Here is a 17,790-nt window from a genome sequence, read left to right on the forward strand (position 1 = left end):
TTAAGTAAAATATGTCTGTTTTTCCAATCTTGTTAAAAAGATCACTTCCACCCTAAGGTTGTATAGGCTTTTCTTTGAATGTGTCTTTGTATTGTGTTTCCATTGTTGAGACCAATGTGAGAAATTTCTGCAATGTTTTTAAAAAATAATTTTTTTTTCAAAGGGAGGGCAAGGGCAAAGAGCAAGAAAGGAGGATGGAGATGACTGTTCCATGGTTTTAGTTAAGAAAAATCCTAGATTTCAGAAAATAAGAGTTGTTAATGCTGTGAATCCTTATATGATCACAAAGCCACATTCTTAGAAAACACACAATTAAAAAATGTATTTTGATGTATCTATTCCATTAATGTGGATAATGAAATTTTACATATATGTACATCATTTTATACTTCAACATTTCAACAATTTTTATTTCCACCTTCCTTGAATAATGCTTACCTATCAACTTAAAAAGACTGTGGCAAAGAACAGGCTATTTGGGAAAGTTATTCCATCCTCCTTATATTAACCAAATACAAATATAGAAATTCTTGATTTTAAAATGTCACATATTTTAAGTCAGCTAAATTGGCAGAGATCTTAGAACAACAGTATATCCCCCAAAAAAGTTTCTGCATGATTGTTTATTTAAAATATTATGACTCTGGATGTAAATACATATGGGCTTACATAATGTATGATTATCCATATAAACGCTCAATTAAAATATTTATTCATCCTTAACACCTTTTGTTCTAATAAGCATAATAGTAAATATTTTATCTCATTGAAAGTATTTAAAGCTGTTTGAATCTTGATTTGTGAAGAAATTGCTGAAAAATAACTTAGGGTTAACTACATCAAACAATATTATTGTTTGCAATGCTGTCAGATTTCTCCATGGCAAAATAGTCACGTATGGTTATTGCACAACTTATAGGTACAGGTTATTATGTGCATATAAACTCTCTACATAATGACAGTGTTTTCACTGCAACTTGCTCAACACATTTAAAATTGTTGAAATACAATTTACAAACATACTTTTAAGATAAAAGTATCCTGAGGATATTACAAAATTCATTTTACCAGCCCTTCATTTCTTTGCTTTGACTCTTTAATTTCCAAGATAATCATTGCCCATATTTTATTACATAAAATGCTATTATATATTTCCTATTAAACAAAATATATTTAAGTTAAATAGTATATAATTGTCCCATAAACACTTAGTCCCATCTGCCTGTAGTCTCATTGGTTAAAATCAAGTATTTATCAAGTTTTCTATAATTCTGAATCAGAAAAGGTACAGCACAAAACAGAGAGAAACAGGGTTAGCACATTTAAGTTAAAAGCATTGTGCATTTTAAATATTTTGGTCATACTTTATAATAAAATATTTTGGCAAAAATAAAATATAAGGTTTAGTTTATTTTCTATTAATGGTAGATCTGGAGAGTATTTTACATTTCTAAATAGTATCTACTTAATTTGACTGTTTTCACATTTGTTTCTGAAAACACTGCTATACGCTTTTCAGAATTTTGAGATTAAAAGCACCTAAAAATAAGATAAAATAAAATTTAAGTAAAATATGTTTGATGCTCCAAAAGTTGACAAATTCACAAACTTACTTTAAGTGTCTTATATGATATATGCCACCACAGAAACTTTATTGCCTGCTAAGACTTATTTGACTAAATCTAATCTTTAAAACAATAATCCTGAAAGTCTCCTTGAAACTTATTTGAAAATTAGGATGGGAATTCAAAAATTTTTTAAAAATGAAAAGCACAGTTGCAAAAAAAAAGTTATTCTGGTGGCAGTAGTTGTTATGGCACAAAAACACATGAAAAACCAGTTTTCGCTAATATATACAACTAAGTTCAAATAAGATATGTAAGATATACACACACAGTATACATACATATAACTTGGGCTTCAGAGGGGAAACTGATGAAAACCTTACATAATGAGCCATCTGGCTCATTCATCACTGACATCTCAATGACAATTTTAATGAAGATGTTATTTTTTTCATTCTTACTCAAATGTCTATCATTAAGAAAAGAGTTTGAGACGTGTAAGGCTAATAAAGGAAGTGAGAGTGTGATGAATTAAGGGATAAGTATTATGTACAATTGCCTTTTCAAAAAAGGTATTTTTACTGTGGAAGAAATTCATGCAGCGATGCCTGTGGAAGAGTATCAATAAGAAAACAAAACACCTTCAACACTATGACATACTGATTATAATATATTATGATATGTATTATTACAGCATTACTTACACATTCTACTTTAGGCAATGTAATCTACTTCTGAATGACCTTGTTAATTTTTAAGGCATCAGTGCATCAAGGGCAAAGCTCCATAAAATAAATATAAAAACAAGAAAGCATTAGCTAATTTGTGGCATAGAGAATGATCACTGTATATTACATCTGGTGGCCACTTCCATGTAGGTAATAAATTGTACATCTTATTGTAAAAATGTTATAGCATAAATTTCACATCATTTTTCAACACTTCATTTAAAGGGCTAAACTGATCTGGCAGTATTCTCATTTTCATTGTTCCATCAGCTCCACAGGAGAAAATGTGATTTGCGGGCCCTGTCTCAATTTGCATCACTCCAGTTCCGATATTCCTAAAAATGGACTGCCGAGCATGTTCACTGACAAAAGTATGGAGAAGACCAAAGGTAGAGAGACTCCAAATCTGAAAGATATTAAGAACAAAAGGAAAATTAGGGTTGATAATGACCTTAAGAAACCAAACGAGTCCAGGTGCAGTGGCTCACGCCTGTAATCCCAGCACTTTGGGAGGCCGAGGCGGGCAGACCACCTACGGTCAGGAGTTGGCGACCAGCCTGACCAACATGGAGAAACCCCATCTCTACTAGAAATACAAAATTAGCCAGGCGTGGTGGCGCATGCCTGTAATCCCAGCTACTCAGGAGGCTGAGGCAGGAGAATGGCTTGGACCCAGGAGGTGGAGTTCGCAGTGACCCAAGATCGCACCACTGCACTCCAGCCTGGGCAACAAGAGTGAAACTCCATCTCAAAAGAAAAAAAAAAAAAAAAAAGAAAAGAAACCAAATGAAAATTTTAGGCCTGCATTCCTGTGCAGTAGGAATTTCCAAAACAAAAATAGAGAAAAATGTGTGTAGGCCTAGGATCATAACACCTTGATTCTGTACAGGGTGTTGTAATTTACCAATCGCTTTAACACAAAATACTTAAAAATTCATCCAGTAAGAGAGACAATGTAGGTAACAAGGAGGTTAAGTATACAATGCTACAGAAACTTGTAAACTATAGTGATTAAAATCAAGGTTTCCTATCTCTTAGCAGAGCTTTTGCTGTATAGTTGTACATTAAGGTAATCTCTTCTTTATATTATTGAATGTTCACCAGGGATCAGAACAGCTGGGAAGAGGTAAGTACTCGACATCTAGAGGCCCTCTGACCAGGCAAAGCTATATTTTAACTATAAGACAAAGTCAATTATTACAATTTCAGGATACTTAATTTACTAAGATTTTGTATTTCCAGCCCTTATCAAAATAAATGTGTCTGTTTGTAAAGCAAATTATAAGCATCTTTACTTACGTGAAGAACTTAAATGCTTTCAGGACATCTATATTAGGTTTAGCGAAACCAACTTATTTCCTGGTTTTATTGGAGATCATTTTTTTAAACGTTTATTTACTCTAAGAAATTCATAAATTCATACTACCCCACCTATGAATTTGTTAAATTAGGGCTTCCGAATACATTGTATATTTTCAAGTCTTTTTTTTTTTTTTTTTTTTTAACCTTGATTAAACAATAAACCACAGGATCAAAGTACAAACTAAAGAACCAATCTAGGCCGGGTGCGGTGGCTCATGCCTGTAATCCCAGCAGAGGCAGGCAGATCATGAGGTCAGGAGATCGAGACCATCCTGGCCAACATGGTGAAACCTTGTCTCTACTAAAATACAAAAAATTAGCAGGGCATAGTGGCACACACCTGTAGTCCCAGCTACTCAGGAAGCAGAGGCAGGGAAATCGCTTGAACCCGGGAGGCAGAGGTTGCAGTGAGCCGAGATTGTGCCACTGTGCTCCAGCCTGGCGACAGAGCAAGACTCTGTCTCAAAAACAAAAAAGAACCAACCGAACTATGGCATATTCTAAACTAGACAGTTCAAATAAGAAAGTAGTTTCAAACTAAAGGAAAATAATTCTGTTGGTATATATTTGATTTTAAGAAAAAGCCTTTTAAAACTTCCATAATTCTAGTCTTTTCCTGGATGAGAATTATGAAAATAATTTGCTGGCTCTAAAAAACCCATCTGATTCTACTAAGTAAGTGCTTAAATAAATAAACTCCTCTAGTCTAGGGTTGCTGATCATTAAAATAACATAGGGATTAGTCTAAACTGACTTACCAATTACCAAACAGGGCCAAAGGACCCTCCATTAAAATTACTAGGTATGTGTTATTAAAATGCAGACCTCTGAGTCATGGACTTACTTATCAACTGAGTATTTCTGGGATGAGACCCAGCAATTTGCATATTTAATAAGCTGTTTAACATTTGTAACACGCTGCTCAACATTTTAAACAACTTGTCTTTAAGTTTTCAACACAATGGACTCTGAAAAAGACTGCTAAAGGCAAGGTTTATCCACAATTCTTGAATTAGGCACTGAGTGACTGGATAATAATATATATGAAAAAACGGGGAACAATGTAGGATAAAAGAAAATTATCAATACATTTCTCAGCCCCTGGAAATTAAGTAAATTTATGTAACTCTGAACATGGAGTCAAGACAAACTCTAATATCTGAATTATGTTTATATCCACGGAAAATTTGGTGTTTTAGTATGAGTTAAACATATTTTAAAACAACTGAAAAATATAAAATTTTCAAGTTAAATAGTATTACATTCACTGAAAGATTAAATAGCAATTACCATTGCTGACTACAAAGGAGTTAATATAACTATTATTTAAATAGACTGATGTCATCGACATGATTAAAGAGCTAAGGTTTCTGAAGATTTCTTTTCATTTTGTAGATGTGGCATCAACTGTGTTTACCTTTATATTGCCTTCGGCAGATCCTGTAACAAAGTACTCTTCAGTTGGATCAACAGCAATGGCTTTAACAGGAGAATCATGGCTCTGGAAAAGCTGCCTCTGTTGTCGTTGACAAAGGTCAAATGCATATGTAAAACCTTTTCTGCCACCTGATATTAGTAGCTGATGTTTTGGAGCATATGCTAAAACTGTGGCTCCATTGTCATGGCAGGTAAAAGCTGAAAGTAAATTTAAAAAAAAAAAAAAAACACTTAACAATAAAAAACATAGACTTCTGTTTATGTTTTTGGCTAAGGTGAAATAACAGACCAGATTTGCTCTCCTGCTTGAAACAATTAAAAAATCAAATGAAATATAAAAACCAATATTTTGAGACACTGGACGTAAGTTAATGAAGCATGATCTCTGAGAGATGGGAAACAAACTGGGTTGGTCATAAAACTGCCCTAGCTTACTGCCTAGAGTTTTCTGACCATGGCACTAGGAGAGGAACCCTGGCTGAACTGGTTCCATACCAGCCTCAGTGGAATACTCAGAAGCATTTGACACAGTAGTGGAGAAAAATCAGCCCTAGACCAAATGTTGTTCTGGTCCTGTTTAACCAAGGTCTCCCAGATTCAACTGTTTCCAAGTAAGTTAGACCTATCCCAGAGCAAAGCTCAAGAACATTTACAGAATACAAAAATAATAGGCACTTAATGAGGTAAAATTCACAATGCTTGGCATCTAATAATAAATTAACAGGAATGTAATAAAGCAGGAAAATATAACCCATAAGGAGAAGAAAAATCCATCAATTGAAACTAATCCAGAAATGACAGAGATGACAGAATTAGTAGGTAAGGAAATTAAAAGTCCATTATAATTGTAAGTTAAGTAGAGGCATGAGAGGCCTAAATCAAAATTTAACAGATTAAAAACAGCAAGGCTCAAGATAAAAAAAGGAACTGGATGGAATTAACAGCAGATTAAGCCTCGTAAAAGAAAAGATTCATGAATTTGAAGATACGTCGGTATCAGAAATATAAAAATATGATACTATTTTTCTTTAAAAAAGAGTCCAGCCTAACAAATTTTAGGGAAAAAATCTGCATATAGCTTAAGGAGAATATTGCATAATGAAGAGTGAGGATTCTGGAGTTAGACCACCTAGGTTTCAATCCTGGTTTCTGTGTGGGTTTAAATGTGTGCTTTTGCTGAATTACTTAAGTCTCAGTTTCATCATTTGTAAAAGAGATTATCACCTACCTAATAGGGTTGCCTGATGACTAAATTAGTTAATATATGCAGATCATGTAGAGCCCATGGCATAAACTAAGCACTTGGTTATTATTGTAAGACTTGAAATAAAATTAATTATAGAGAAGGAATTTTGACCAGTACTTTGAGATACAACTGCCCAGAAGAAAATGCACACGTTTTAAGTATATACCTTGATGAGCACTGACAAATGAATACATCTGTGTAACCATCACTAAGATCAAGGTACAGAATATTTTCATCATCCTGGAAGGTAACTTCATGCCCTTTCATGGTCGATTCTCCTCCCCAACAAAAGCAATCACTATTCTGACTTCTATTCAATTCATTCCTTACAGAAGTTTTATTATTTTGCATATTGCATGCAGGTTTATGGTCCATTTTGAGTTAATTTTTATGAAAGGTGAGGTCTGTATCTGGGTTCAATTTTTGGTATGTTGACACTCAATTGTTCTGGCATTATTTGTTGAAAAGACTATCGTTTCTCCACTGAATTGCCTCTGTGACATATTAAAGATAAGTCTACTATATATGTGAGGCTATCAGTGGGCTCTCCATTCTGTTCCATGATCTATGTGTATATTCTTAAGCTAATACCACAATGTCTTGATTACTGTAGCTTATAAGTGTTGAAATCAGATAGTATAGTGTGAGTCTCACAAGTGTGTTTTTCTCCAGTATTTGGTTGGCTATTCCTTTGCCTTCCCATATAAACTTCAGAATCAGTTTGTTGGTATCTACAAAGTGGCATGCTGGAATTTTAATTAGGATTGTGTTGAACCTATGAAATCAAGACGAACTGACATCTTAAGAATATTGAGTCTTCTAATCTGTGAATGTGGAGTATCACTCATTTATTTAGATCTTCTTTGATTTATTTAATAGATATATTGGAACATTTTTTAAAGATTTGAGATAATTTGAAAAAACTTGCAGACAACCCACATAGCCAAGAAATACCAAAAAAATTAAGAAAAAGTATGCTATGAATGCATAAAATATATGTAGATGCTAGTCTATTTTATAATTTACTACCATAAAATATACATAAATCTTTATAAAAAGTTAAATTTGTTGAAATGTACACACACAAATATAGATTGTAAGTGGTGCCACTGACAGTCAAGAAATGTAAACAAAAATAAAGACAGTATGAAATCATAAGTGCATAAAATTAATTATAGTACATACTGTATTACTGTTATAATTTAGTAACCACCTCCTTTTGCTATTGCAGTTAGCTCCTAAGTGTTGCAAGTACACATTTAAAATGCTGTGTGATGCTAATCATTTCCACAGGGGCAGGTCCTCGCTCCAGTGAAGTGTGCATTGCGGTGAAAAGTGATCTCCTGTGGTACTTGTGAATTCTTCATTGTATCTAGTGCAATAGTGTAAACCTTGAGTAACACCATGGGAACCACACAACATGCCACTAGTCATGCTGGAAGTGTTCCCAAAAAGCAGAGAAAAGTCAAGACATTACAAGAAAAAAGTTGAATTGCTTGATATGCACCACAAATTGAGGTCTGCAGCTGTAGTTGCCTGCCATTTCAGATGGATAATTCACCTTGTAAACAGATGACATAAACTTGACAGTATCAATCAATACAGTACACTACTATATGTACTCATGATTTTCATAACACTTTCTTTTCTCTCGCTTCCTATATCATATATATACAAAACATGTGTTAATTGACTATATTATTAATAAGGTATCCAGTAAACACTAGGCTATTAGTAGTTAGATTCTGGGGGGAATAAAAAATTATATGAGGATTTTCAACTGTACAGGGGTCAGCATCCCAATCCCTCTGTTGTTCAAGGGTCAGCTGTATACCGGCCTTGCATCCTGGGACCTTGCTATACTTGAGAGTTTCTTTTGTAGATTCTTTGGGATATTTTATAGAAAATTATGTCTTCTGTGAATAAAGACAGTTTTATTTCTTCCCTTCCATTTATATACATTTTATTTCCTATTATTGTGTTACTGCATTAGCTAGGACTTCCAGTGCAATGCTGAATAGGAGTGGTGAGAGGGGACATAATATTGAGTTTACATCATGTTTACAATAACCTGTGGCTATCAGATTCAAAGTAAAGACAAATGATTTTTATATTATCTATGTCCTAATGCCCCCCACCGCAATGCACAGTTTACTGGAGTGAGGACCTGCCCACTATGCAATATACATAGTGAAGAGTTAATTATGTATATTGCAACTTTTTGCTTTCAAATCCTGCCATCATGGGCAAAATAAATCTCATGGGTTAATAAATATATGTGTCATTAGTAACAAATCCATTTATAAATAATATTTAGTTTATGAATTTCCTGACTTTCAAAAGTTATAAAAGGCTTTGAAAACTTACCATGGACTAAACTATTGGCAGGTGCTACAAGAGTATCCCACAAACATACGTTTCTGGAAAAAAAAAAAAAAGATTACTTCTGAGTGACACAAAAAGTTAACAGAATAAAAAATATGTCATATAAAACTGTGTGACTAAACCTTGCTATCACAGAAGGTTCTTAAATTTATAAAAGCCAACAGATACAAGTAACCAAAAAATTTATATGACATTAATTTTTATATAAAAAAAGGGAGCAGTAGTGGAATCTTGGCTCACTGCAGCCTCGATCTTACGGGCTCAAGCAATCCTCCCACCTCAGTGTCCTACAGATGTGTGCCACCATGTCTGGCTAATTTTTAAAATTTTTTGTAGAGATGGGGTCTCCCTATATTGCCCAGGCTGGTCTCAAACTCCTGGGCTGAAGTGATCCCCCTGCCTCAGCCTGCCAAGGCGCTGGGATTACAGGCATGAGCCACCATGCTCTGGCCACATTTGAGATGGAGTTTTGCACTCTTGTCGCCCAGGCTAGAGTGCAAAGACGTGGTCTTGGCTCACTGCAACCTGCGCCTCCCAGGTTCAAGCTATTCTCCTGCCCCAGCCCCCTGAGTCGCTAGGATTACAGGCACTCGCCACTACGCCTGGTTAATTTTTTGTATTTTTAGTAGAGATGTGGTTTAACCATGTTGGCCAGGCTGGTCTCAAATTGCTGGCCTCAAGTGATCCGCCCACCTCGGCCTCCCAAAGTGCTGGGCTTACAAGCATGAGCCACCGTGCCCGACCCACAATTCTTACAGAAAATGTAAAACTACTATTATAGCTTAGAAATTTGAGTAACTTTAGATTAACAAGCATTTACAAATAGTAATGTATGAAGGCTGAGTATGGAAACTTCTTTTTGTAATCACTGATTCTCTGACAGTTGGACTGACATACATAATAGGAGAGATGCTGAATTTTCTTGAGCACAAAGAAAATTTATTTCTACTGTGTGGGGGACCAACATACATTAAGAAATATCTACGGAAGACGAGCTGAAGAATCTATAGTCTTACAATCCTGTTTCTAGCGCAAAGTGAGGCCTTATGGATAAATACAAAAGCTAAGCAAACTCAGTGGGCCTTGATCTCAGAACTCAGTTATATGACAGAAATCAAAAGAGGCTGACAGACATTAGGGCAGGAGATGACACTTTCTTACAACCACAGCTTTTGGGGCTGGGGCTGGAATAACATGGCCAGTAAATAATAGTTTTTAGAATAAAAATACCCTATCTAAAGCCGTAAGTAAACTTTCATGAAACACAAGGACAGAAACAATAAAAAAAAAGTTCAGCTATACTTTCTCATACTTCAATTTTAGCTATCATCTCTTACCTATTGTCAGTTGAAAGACCAGCTGTAGCTATCAGAGAGGAGGAACTAACGAAGACAAAATCATTGGCTGTTTTGTTATGACACTGCCAAGTCTGGAATGGTTACAAACAACACATGTTACTGCTCTCACTACAAATGTCATAACCAGGCAAATGTATTATTCAAAAAGTGATCATGTAGTTTCTGGCTTTCTTAAATCCTCTGTATCATTTTTTTTCCTTTGAACTTTAGAAAAATTGTAAAAGTAATACAGAGAACTTTCATATACCTTTTCCCCAGATGCAGCAACTTTTTAACATTTTGGCACATTGGTTTTGCTTCTACTTCTCTTTCATATTTGTAGACACCCACACATACACACACTTTTCCTGAACTATTTAAGTAGGCTGCATATATCATGACCTGTTATGAATCTCTTTGCTTTTGTTCAACCAAAAGTTCAAAGGAAAACATAAGGAGGTTAAACTTAAAGATTTTCCCCTAGCATAGTGAAAATTTTTGTTTTAGAACATAGAAACTAGAATTTTAGATGATACTAGACTTAATTATCTTTTTAAAATAATTGACATGTATTTTTCAAAAATATTTAAGCTTTTAAAAATTCAAGTACATGAAAAAAATTACTAATAGTTATCAAAATTAGAAAACATACCATTTTTCAATATTCTACCAAACACTTAATTATGAGGTTTCATCATTTATAAAAGCTTCAAAATTATGTTTTAGATATTTCTCTTTAATAAAAAATGAATTTTTTTAAGTATCCCAAAATCACCACACCAAAGATTATTCCTTTGAGCCACCTGCCCATTTCCCCTGGAACACTACTGGAGCTGTACTAGATTATGTATCCTTAAAACAGACAAAATCCTCTTAATCTCCAAAAGCCACTCATTCACAATTTAAACCAATTTATTTTTTTAAAAGTTAAAAAAAAAACAAAACAGTCCCTTAGAGAACATAAACTTATACATCTAAATCTTTAGGCTTAATAAAAATATGAGAAACAGTATTAATATTCTTTCAAGGTACTCTAATCAATCCTCCCACGCTTGCTTGCGTTTACTAAGATCAGTACTGTATTCTAGCAATTAACCTTGGGTAAATTACCAGAATCTTTTTTTTGTTTTGTTTTGTTTTGAGACGGAGTCTGGCTCTGTCGCCCGGGCTACAGTGCAGTGGCCGGATCTCAGCTCACTGCAAGCTCCGCCTCCCGGGTTTATGCCCTTCTCCCACCTCAGCCTCCCAAGTAGCTGGGACTACAGGCGCCCGCCACCTCGCCCGGCTAGTTTTTTGTATTTTTTAGTAGAGACGGAGTTTCACCGTGTTAGCCAGGATGGTCTCGATCTCCTGACCTTGTGATCCGCCCGTCTCGGCCTCCCAAAGTGCTGGGATTACAGGCTTGAGCCACCGCGCCCGGCCAAATTACCAGAATCTTAACCTATATTCTTCATTTGATCCTAGCCAAAAAGCCAAGAAGCGATTAATCTGTATTCTTAACTTTTTTCTAACAGGAATTGCTTAGTCCTAATAAAGGGCTTCACTGAAGAATACAAAATACAAATTCAGTATTCTATGAAGCCATAGAAAGTTCATAAGAGCCTGCATAGTCCTGAATACAGATGTATCAATATGCTGTTAAAAAAAGAGATGAACAGGAAAATAACAACAGCACCAGCTATAGGATGTCCTTTTCACTTTGTTTGTTCATAAGAGATAATCGCAGAAAAATAACCAGACGCATTGGTCTGGTAATCATTCTATTTAGGCATAATATAATAACCAGCTTAGTGAGCTTAGAAAAGGGTTGTAGTAATCCACAGGATATATAGGTATCTGGGAGCATTGTGTTACTTCTATACATGTCAACTTTCCAAATTACCAGAGACTAAGGAATTTTATGCTTCACAGAGTAATTTTCACATAACACAAGGACAGAATCTTACAGTAAAGTGACTGAGAACACAGGACTACATTTTATTTATTAGTTCTATAATTCTTGTCTCAAATACATATTCTTGGCTTATTTAAAATGAAAATTCAAATTCTATTTAAAGGTAGAAATTCTTGGCTTACCAGGTATGGCTTAGGCATGCTTCCAGTAACTGGACAACATTTCCAGTTTGTTTGATACAGACTTAAATATCCATCAGCATCAACTATCCCAAACTTAGAGAAAGAAAATATTTAAAAGTATTTAATATAAATATAAAAATATATTTATCCTTACCCTCAGTGTGACACTCATATTTTGACTCTTAAACATTTGATTGTATGTCATTTGATTTTTCACTTCACCTACACATGGATCTATTTCAGAAAACCATTCAGCTACTACTTTAAAAATCCCAGGGTGGAGATAAAGAGAACAAACATCAGACACCCATTTTATTATACTAGCCTCTAGCATAGTCTATATATTCTCTCTAAATATTACAAAAATAGGATACTGGATTAACAGATTATGCTAAATGACAGAACTTTATCATATATACGAAAGAAAACTGTTCATTTCCAAAAAGACAAAATAAGGACTTTCAGAAACAATAAGGAAAACACATGAACAAGAGTACAAAGTAAAATAACGTGAGGATTACCAAAGTAAAATAATTCCTCTATGGGAGCTCAGGGCAACTCTGATTGGTAAGATGTCAAAATAATCCAGTAAGGGAGGTATGTGATACAGATCTTGAAGGATAAGACAGCAAAAATTCTTCCCTTTGATTATAAAAAGAATGCAGCTTACTGTTATTATTGTTATTATTATTATTATTATTATTATTTTGAGATGGAGTCTCTGTTGCCCAGGCTGGAGTACAGTGGCGCGATCTTGGCTCACTGCAACCTCTGCTTCCTAGGTTCATGCCATTCTCCTGACTCAGCCTCCTGACTGGGACTACAGTTGCCCGGCTAATTTTTTATATTTTTAGTAGAGACGGGGTTTCACTGTGTTAGCCAGGATGGTCTCGATCTCCTGACCTTGTGATCTGCCCGCCTCAGCCTCCCAAAGTGCTGGGATTACAGGAGTGAGCCACCGCGCCCGGTCATAATGCAGCTTATTATAAAGTATATAAAATAAAACAAATGTCTGTTTTGGACTCCTACCCTCCTCTGCCTCTAGACCTAACATCTGTTAACAATTTGATGTGTTTCCTTTCAGATTTGTTTCTCTGAATATTCAAAAATTCACAATATAGCATTAAAAAAATGGGATCATAATAATACCATTACACAATTACATTTTTGATTTATTGTAACTGTCTTTCCCATGTAAATACACATACATTTAGCTCATTCTTGTGCTGTGTGTAGTATTACACTGTATAGTGGTTTTATAATTTAAAACATATCGTTTTCAATTTTCTCTAATATAAAAAGGGTTGCTTTGAACATTCCTATATATACACATACCTTTGCATAATTATGTAGGATAGACATCTAGAAATGGGAAAGTTTTGTTAAAGAGCATCACTTAAAATTAACAGACTATGCCAAAATTAAATCCTATGTGGTAATATAAATTGATAGTCATTTTTCTTACACTTTAGTTAACATGGGGTATTATTAAAATCTAAAATACTTGTTAATTTTATGCAGACAAAAATAAGTCTCATTTTATTTGCATTTCTTCAATTATTAGTGAGGGTTGAGGGCTAATGGCCAGGCATAGTTTCTTGGTAAACTGTTAATATCTTTTATCTATTTCTCTATTATTTGTCTTATAAAAAATTTGACTGATAGGATGAATATTATGAATATTTAACCTATTGTTTTTATATTTGTTAATAATATTTTAACAGGTCTATTCCTTTTTCTAGTTTATCTTACATTTTCTGGAGTAGATCTAGGTATGTTCTTCAGAAAGGGTATACACATAGAATGTGTTAAGTCTCTGTATACCTAAAAGTATGTTTATTTTCCCAGCAAATTTGAACGGTAGTTCGGATGGACATCGACAGTTCCCATTCCTTGTCCATCGGAATTCTGTGAATACTGTTCTCCTAACTATTTGTAATAGGCCAATGACATTTAGTGGCAGGGTGGGATGTGGGTTGTAAGTAACCATTTTCATTCTCACTCCTTTTTAGAACCTTATAGGATTCTCTCTTTAACTCTAAAAACCAAAAGATATACAAACAGGATGTGTGCAGGTATGTGTTGTTTCTCAATACGTGGTAGGCCCTTCCTCTTATAATATTCTATTCTTTGCTTTGGGGAAATATCTATTATTCCTTTGACTACTGTTTTTCCTTCATTTTTTCTTCTGAAATATTTCCTAAATTATTATCATCATGGGATAATTCCTTAATTTGTGCTTCCCAGCAAGAAACCCGATTTTCAACTATTTCCATTCTGCCGTTCAGCTTTTCTAGTAAGTAGTTCCCCCACTGACCACATTTTGGGGAATCATATTTTTAATTTCCAATAACTCTTTTCTGTTCTCCTACTGTCCTTGTTTAATGCTAGTCTGTTCCTGCTTTATAAATGTAATATATTCTTGAATCTCTGAGGAATTAGTCCTCATAGGTTATTTATTATTTATTCTGCTTAATACCCCTTTCTAGACGCTTAGTTTTTCTGAAATATTCACTGGCTTTTGGCATTGTATTTCTATTCATAATTGAATATCAAATTCATCAGAATTATTGTGATACAGTGTGGGTCATCTCTTCCATTTACCTTAAGAGGCTTCCCTACTAGAAGAGATAGCATGCTTAGGGGCTGTGCTATTAGACTTCATCAAGGCTAAGGTGAATGAATAGTAAGTTGGCTGCCTGTCAAAGATACCTGGGCAGGCAAAGACAAGCAGTTTTTTGTGCCTTAAAATGGCCTATGCAGAAGGCTGTAGTGAGTGTTAAAGCTGAAAAATAAAGTCACATTATAGAAGGTCTTAAATACTTGTTAAAGAATTTGACATGAGGAGCCTTAAAGGGTTCTTGAAAAAAATAATTACATGATCTCATCTATATTGTAATCATGTAACTGTGTTTTTTGTTATATAATATGTTGGCAAGATGCATTAGAGAGATAAGGGTTCAGGTATAGAGATTAGTTAGGAGCAATATAAAACTGACAACCAAAGTGGAAATGCATGACCACAAAAAGCATACTGATAGAGAATACAACTGAAAATACAGTAGAATTGTAAAGGCTTCTGTACTAAGTTCCCTTAATTTCCCATTAAGAAGCTAAGAATGTTGCTAACTGGTATTAAGAAACAAGCTCTCAAAATTTTGTTTCACAACTACATAAAACTATATTGACTTTTGTGAAATGAAAATACGACAAACATGGTAGACAAAAAAGGCTGCAGCACACAATGATAAAAGGAACGTGTGAGAATTTTAAGGTTGGGAGGCTGAGGGGAAAGAAAAGGCAAGGTAAACCATCAGTTAGAGTCTGTGAGAGTAATTTTTGGTGAAGCATGGCCCTGAAAACAAAAAGAAGATTGATTTACCCTTTAATCATTTTGTAAAGGGCTAATAAGATATTAGGAGCAAAAAGAGGCAGTTTGGGCTGGCTGTGGGTGCACTGCCTCTGAATTAGCCCTGCTTCACAAGGAGTACTGTTCAATAAAAGATTGCTGTCTAACATCAAAAGCGGGGGCAGTTTGAACAAAGTACGATTATGAGAAGTGAAGACAGTAAACGATGCTCTAGAGCAGGGCTGGCAAACCTTTTCTTAGGTGGCCATATAATATTTTATTTTGCTGGCTATAAGGTCTTTGTCCTCCTGAACTATGTATGCTGTTGTAGTAGGAAGTAGCCAAAGAAAAATAATGAATGGGGGTAACTGTGGTCCAATAAAACTTTATTTATGAAACAGGCGGCTAGGATGTAGTTTGCTGATGTTCTGTTCTGGAGCAGTACCCCTTCCTCTTAAAAAACTTTAATATTTGTACAATCACAACAATATCAGGTTAAAATGCAGATAGTAATTCAGTACATCTGGAGAAGGAATAATAATATGCATTTATAATAAGCTCTAGATGTTACTTGCTGCTGGATCATACGTTGAGTAGGTTCCAAGGGATAAAGAAAGTAGGAGCATTTAATAATAAAAAGTGTGTAATATAAGGTGAATTGATAATCGTTTGGTCATTAAGAATCACTTAAATGAGTTTTAATGGACACCTACATAACATACTTCCATGAAGAACAAGTGAAGTGTTCTTTGAGAAGAATTTTAAAAAATCCATATAGACGAATATTTTACTACTACCCACTGAGTTGTTCTTTTCAGAAACCCAAACTAGTGATATTTATAAACCTCCAACACAATAAATTATTTTTACCATTTACATTTTTATATAATACCTTATTTCCCTGATAGTTAAATCTCATTCTTGTAACTCTTGAATTGCCACCAGATCGAAAACAGGTTATTTGTTGAGAATGGCCCCATTCAAACATTCTTACACTTCCATCTTGAGCTCCTGTCAGATCTGCATTACAAGAGGGCAAAAATTGCATATTTATTTCAAGAATCTTTGGGAAAAGTTATTTCCTAATCCAATGTGAAAATCTTTATGAAAGAAACATCTAGGAAATAAATCAGTCAATTTATATAAATTTACCTTTGTATGAAATTTCAGTTGAATACTCTTCATCATAAAAATAGTTATACAATACATTTTCATTTGAATGAAACACATCCTCAAATACAATAGGAGCATTTAGATCATAGCTCTATAAATTTTATTTCCCTTTAAAGTTATCTCAGTGATGTCTTAATAGCCTTTTATTTTTTATAATAAATTATGTATTACTCATTATAACAAATTCTTAGGTAGAACCAATCCTTATCATACTATTAATGTTTAAATGTGTATACATTTTTCTTTGAAAAAAATCAGATTAAAGAAGGTTTTAAATGCCATGCTAAAGAAAAAAAACAGTTCTAAGTTATCCTGATTGGCCTAACATCTCAAATATGTATTATGTTTATTTTTTAATTTTGTAGTTAATTTTTGTTTTTTTTTAGAGACAGGGTCTTGCAATGTTGCCCAGGCTGGTCTTTAACTCCTGGCCTCAAGTGAGCCTTCCATTTCAGCCTCTAAGAGGCTGGGATTTATAGGAACGTGTCACTGCACCTGACTTCTTGTTTCACTGATAAATATGAATAAGCTAATGACTATTAATTCTTCACTTTGCCATTTATTATTTGTGTTATACTAGGATATTTACTTAATCTCTCTGAGACTATTTCCTTCCTGTAAAAAGGGACTAATGATATATAAGTCACTGGACAGTTGTGAGTAGTAAATGAGATCACTCAGAAATATGCCTATCACATAACACTCAATTTATAGAGTATAATTATCAATATTAATGTGGTATGGAGGTAGTAAAAAATTACATTTATATAAAACATCTAGCACTTGCTAGTCACATATCAGTCAAGTTTCCCTCATTCCTTATCAAATATTTAAAATAAATGAACTTCGATGGGTTTGAAATGTTTTACCATTGGGCAGTGGATAGAGTTTTTTGAGACTAGGTATTTGACTGGCTCTACTCCCTTTCCCCCAATGCGCTTGCATAGCTTAATCAGAAAAATAAATTGGGGTAGCTGTACTAAAAAAAAAAAAAAATCACTGAACTTTTCTATTATTATTTTATGATGTTAAAAAATTAAGAGCTGGGTTTCGTGGCACACACCTATAGTCCTACTCAGGTGACTGAGGCAGAAGAATCACTTGAGCCCAGGAGTTCAAAGCTGTAGTGTTC

The 17,790-nt window shown here is 34.3% G+C and overlaps 1 protein-coding gene across 6 annotated transcripts in view; it reads right to left on the reverse strand.

Annotated features, from left to right (window-relative positions):
• Positions 1–604: 604 nt before the first annotated feature.
• DMXL1 (Dmx like 1) overlaps positions 605–17,790 on the reverse strand; it is a 174,868-nt gene continuing 157,682 nt past the window's right edge. For 2 of the 6 annotated variants that reach the window (XM_023197351.3, XM_023197327.2), the window contains 6 exons: positions 16,378–16,505; positions 12,137–12,229; positions 10,061–10,152; positions 8,706–8,758; positions 5,073–5,290; positions 605–2,699 (listed from right to left, as the gene is read on the reverse strand). In XM_023197351.3, coding sequence (XP_023053119.2) covers positions 2,475–2,699; positions 5,073–5,290; positions 8,706–8,758; positions 10,061–10,152; positions 12,137–12,229; positions 16,378–16,505 — 809 coding nt within the window. In that variant the 3' untranslated portion in view covers positions 605–2,474. Of the gene's footprint in view, positions 2,700–5,072; positions 5,291–8,705; positions 8,759–10,060; positions 10,153–12,136; positions 12,230–16,377; positions 16,506–17,790 lie in introns of those variants that run through there. The other 4 variants (XM_023197342.3, XM_023197332.3, XM_023197361.2 and 1 more) reach the window with 3 other exon arrangements.

This window comes from Piliocolobus tephrosceles, chromosome 4 (assembly GCF_002776525.5).
Source record: "Piliocolobus tephrosceles isolate RC106 chromosome 4, ASM277652v3, whole genome shotgun sequence".
In the NCBI taxonomy this organism is placed as follows: Eukaryota; Metazoa; Chordata; class Mammalia; order Primates; family Cercopithecidae; genus Piliocolobus; species Piliocolobus tephrosceles.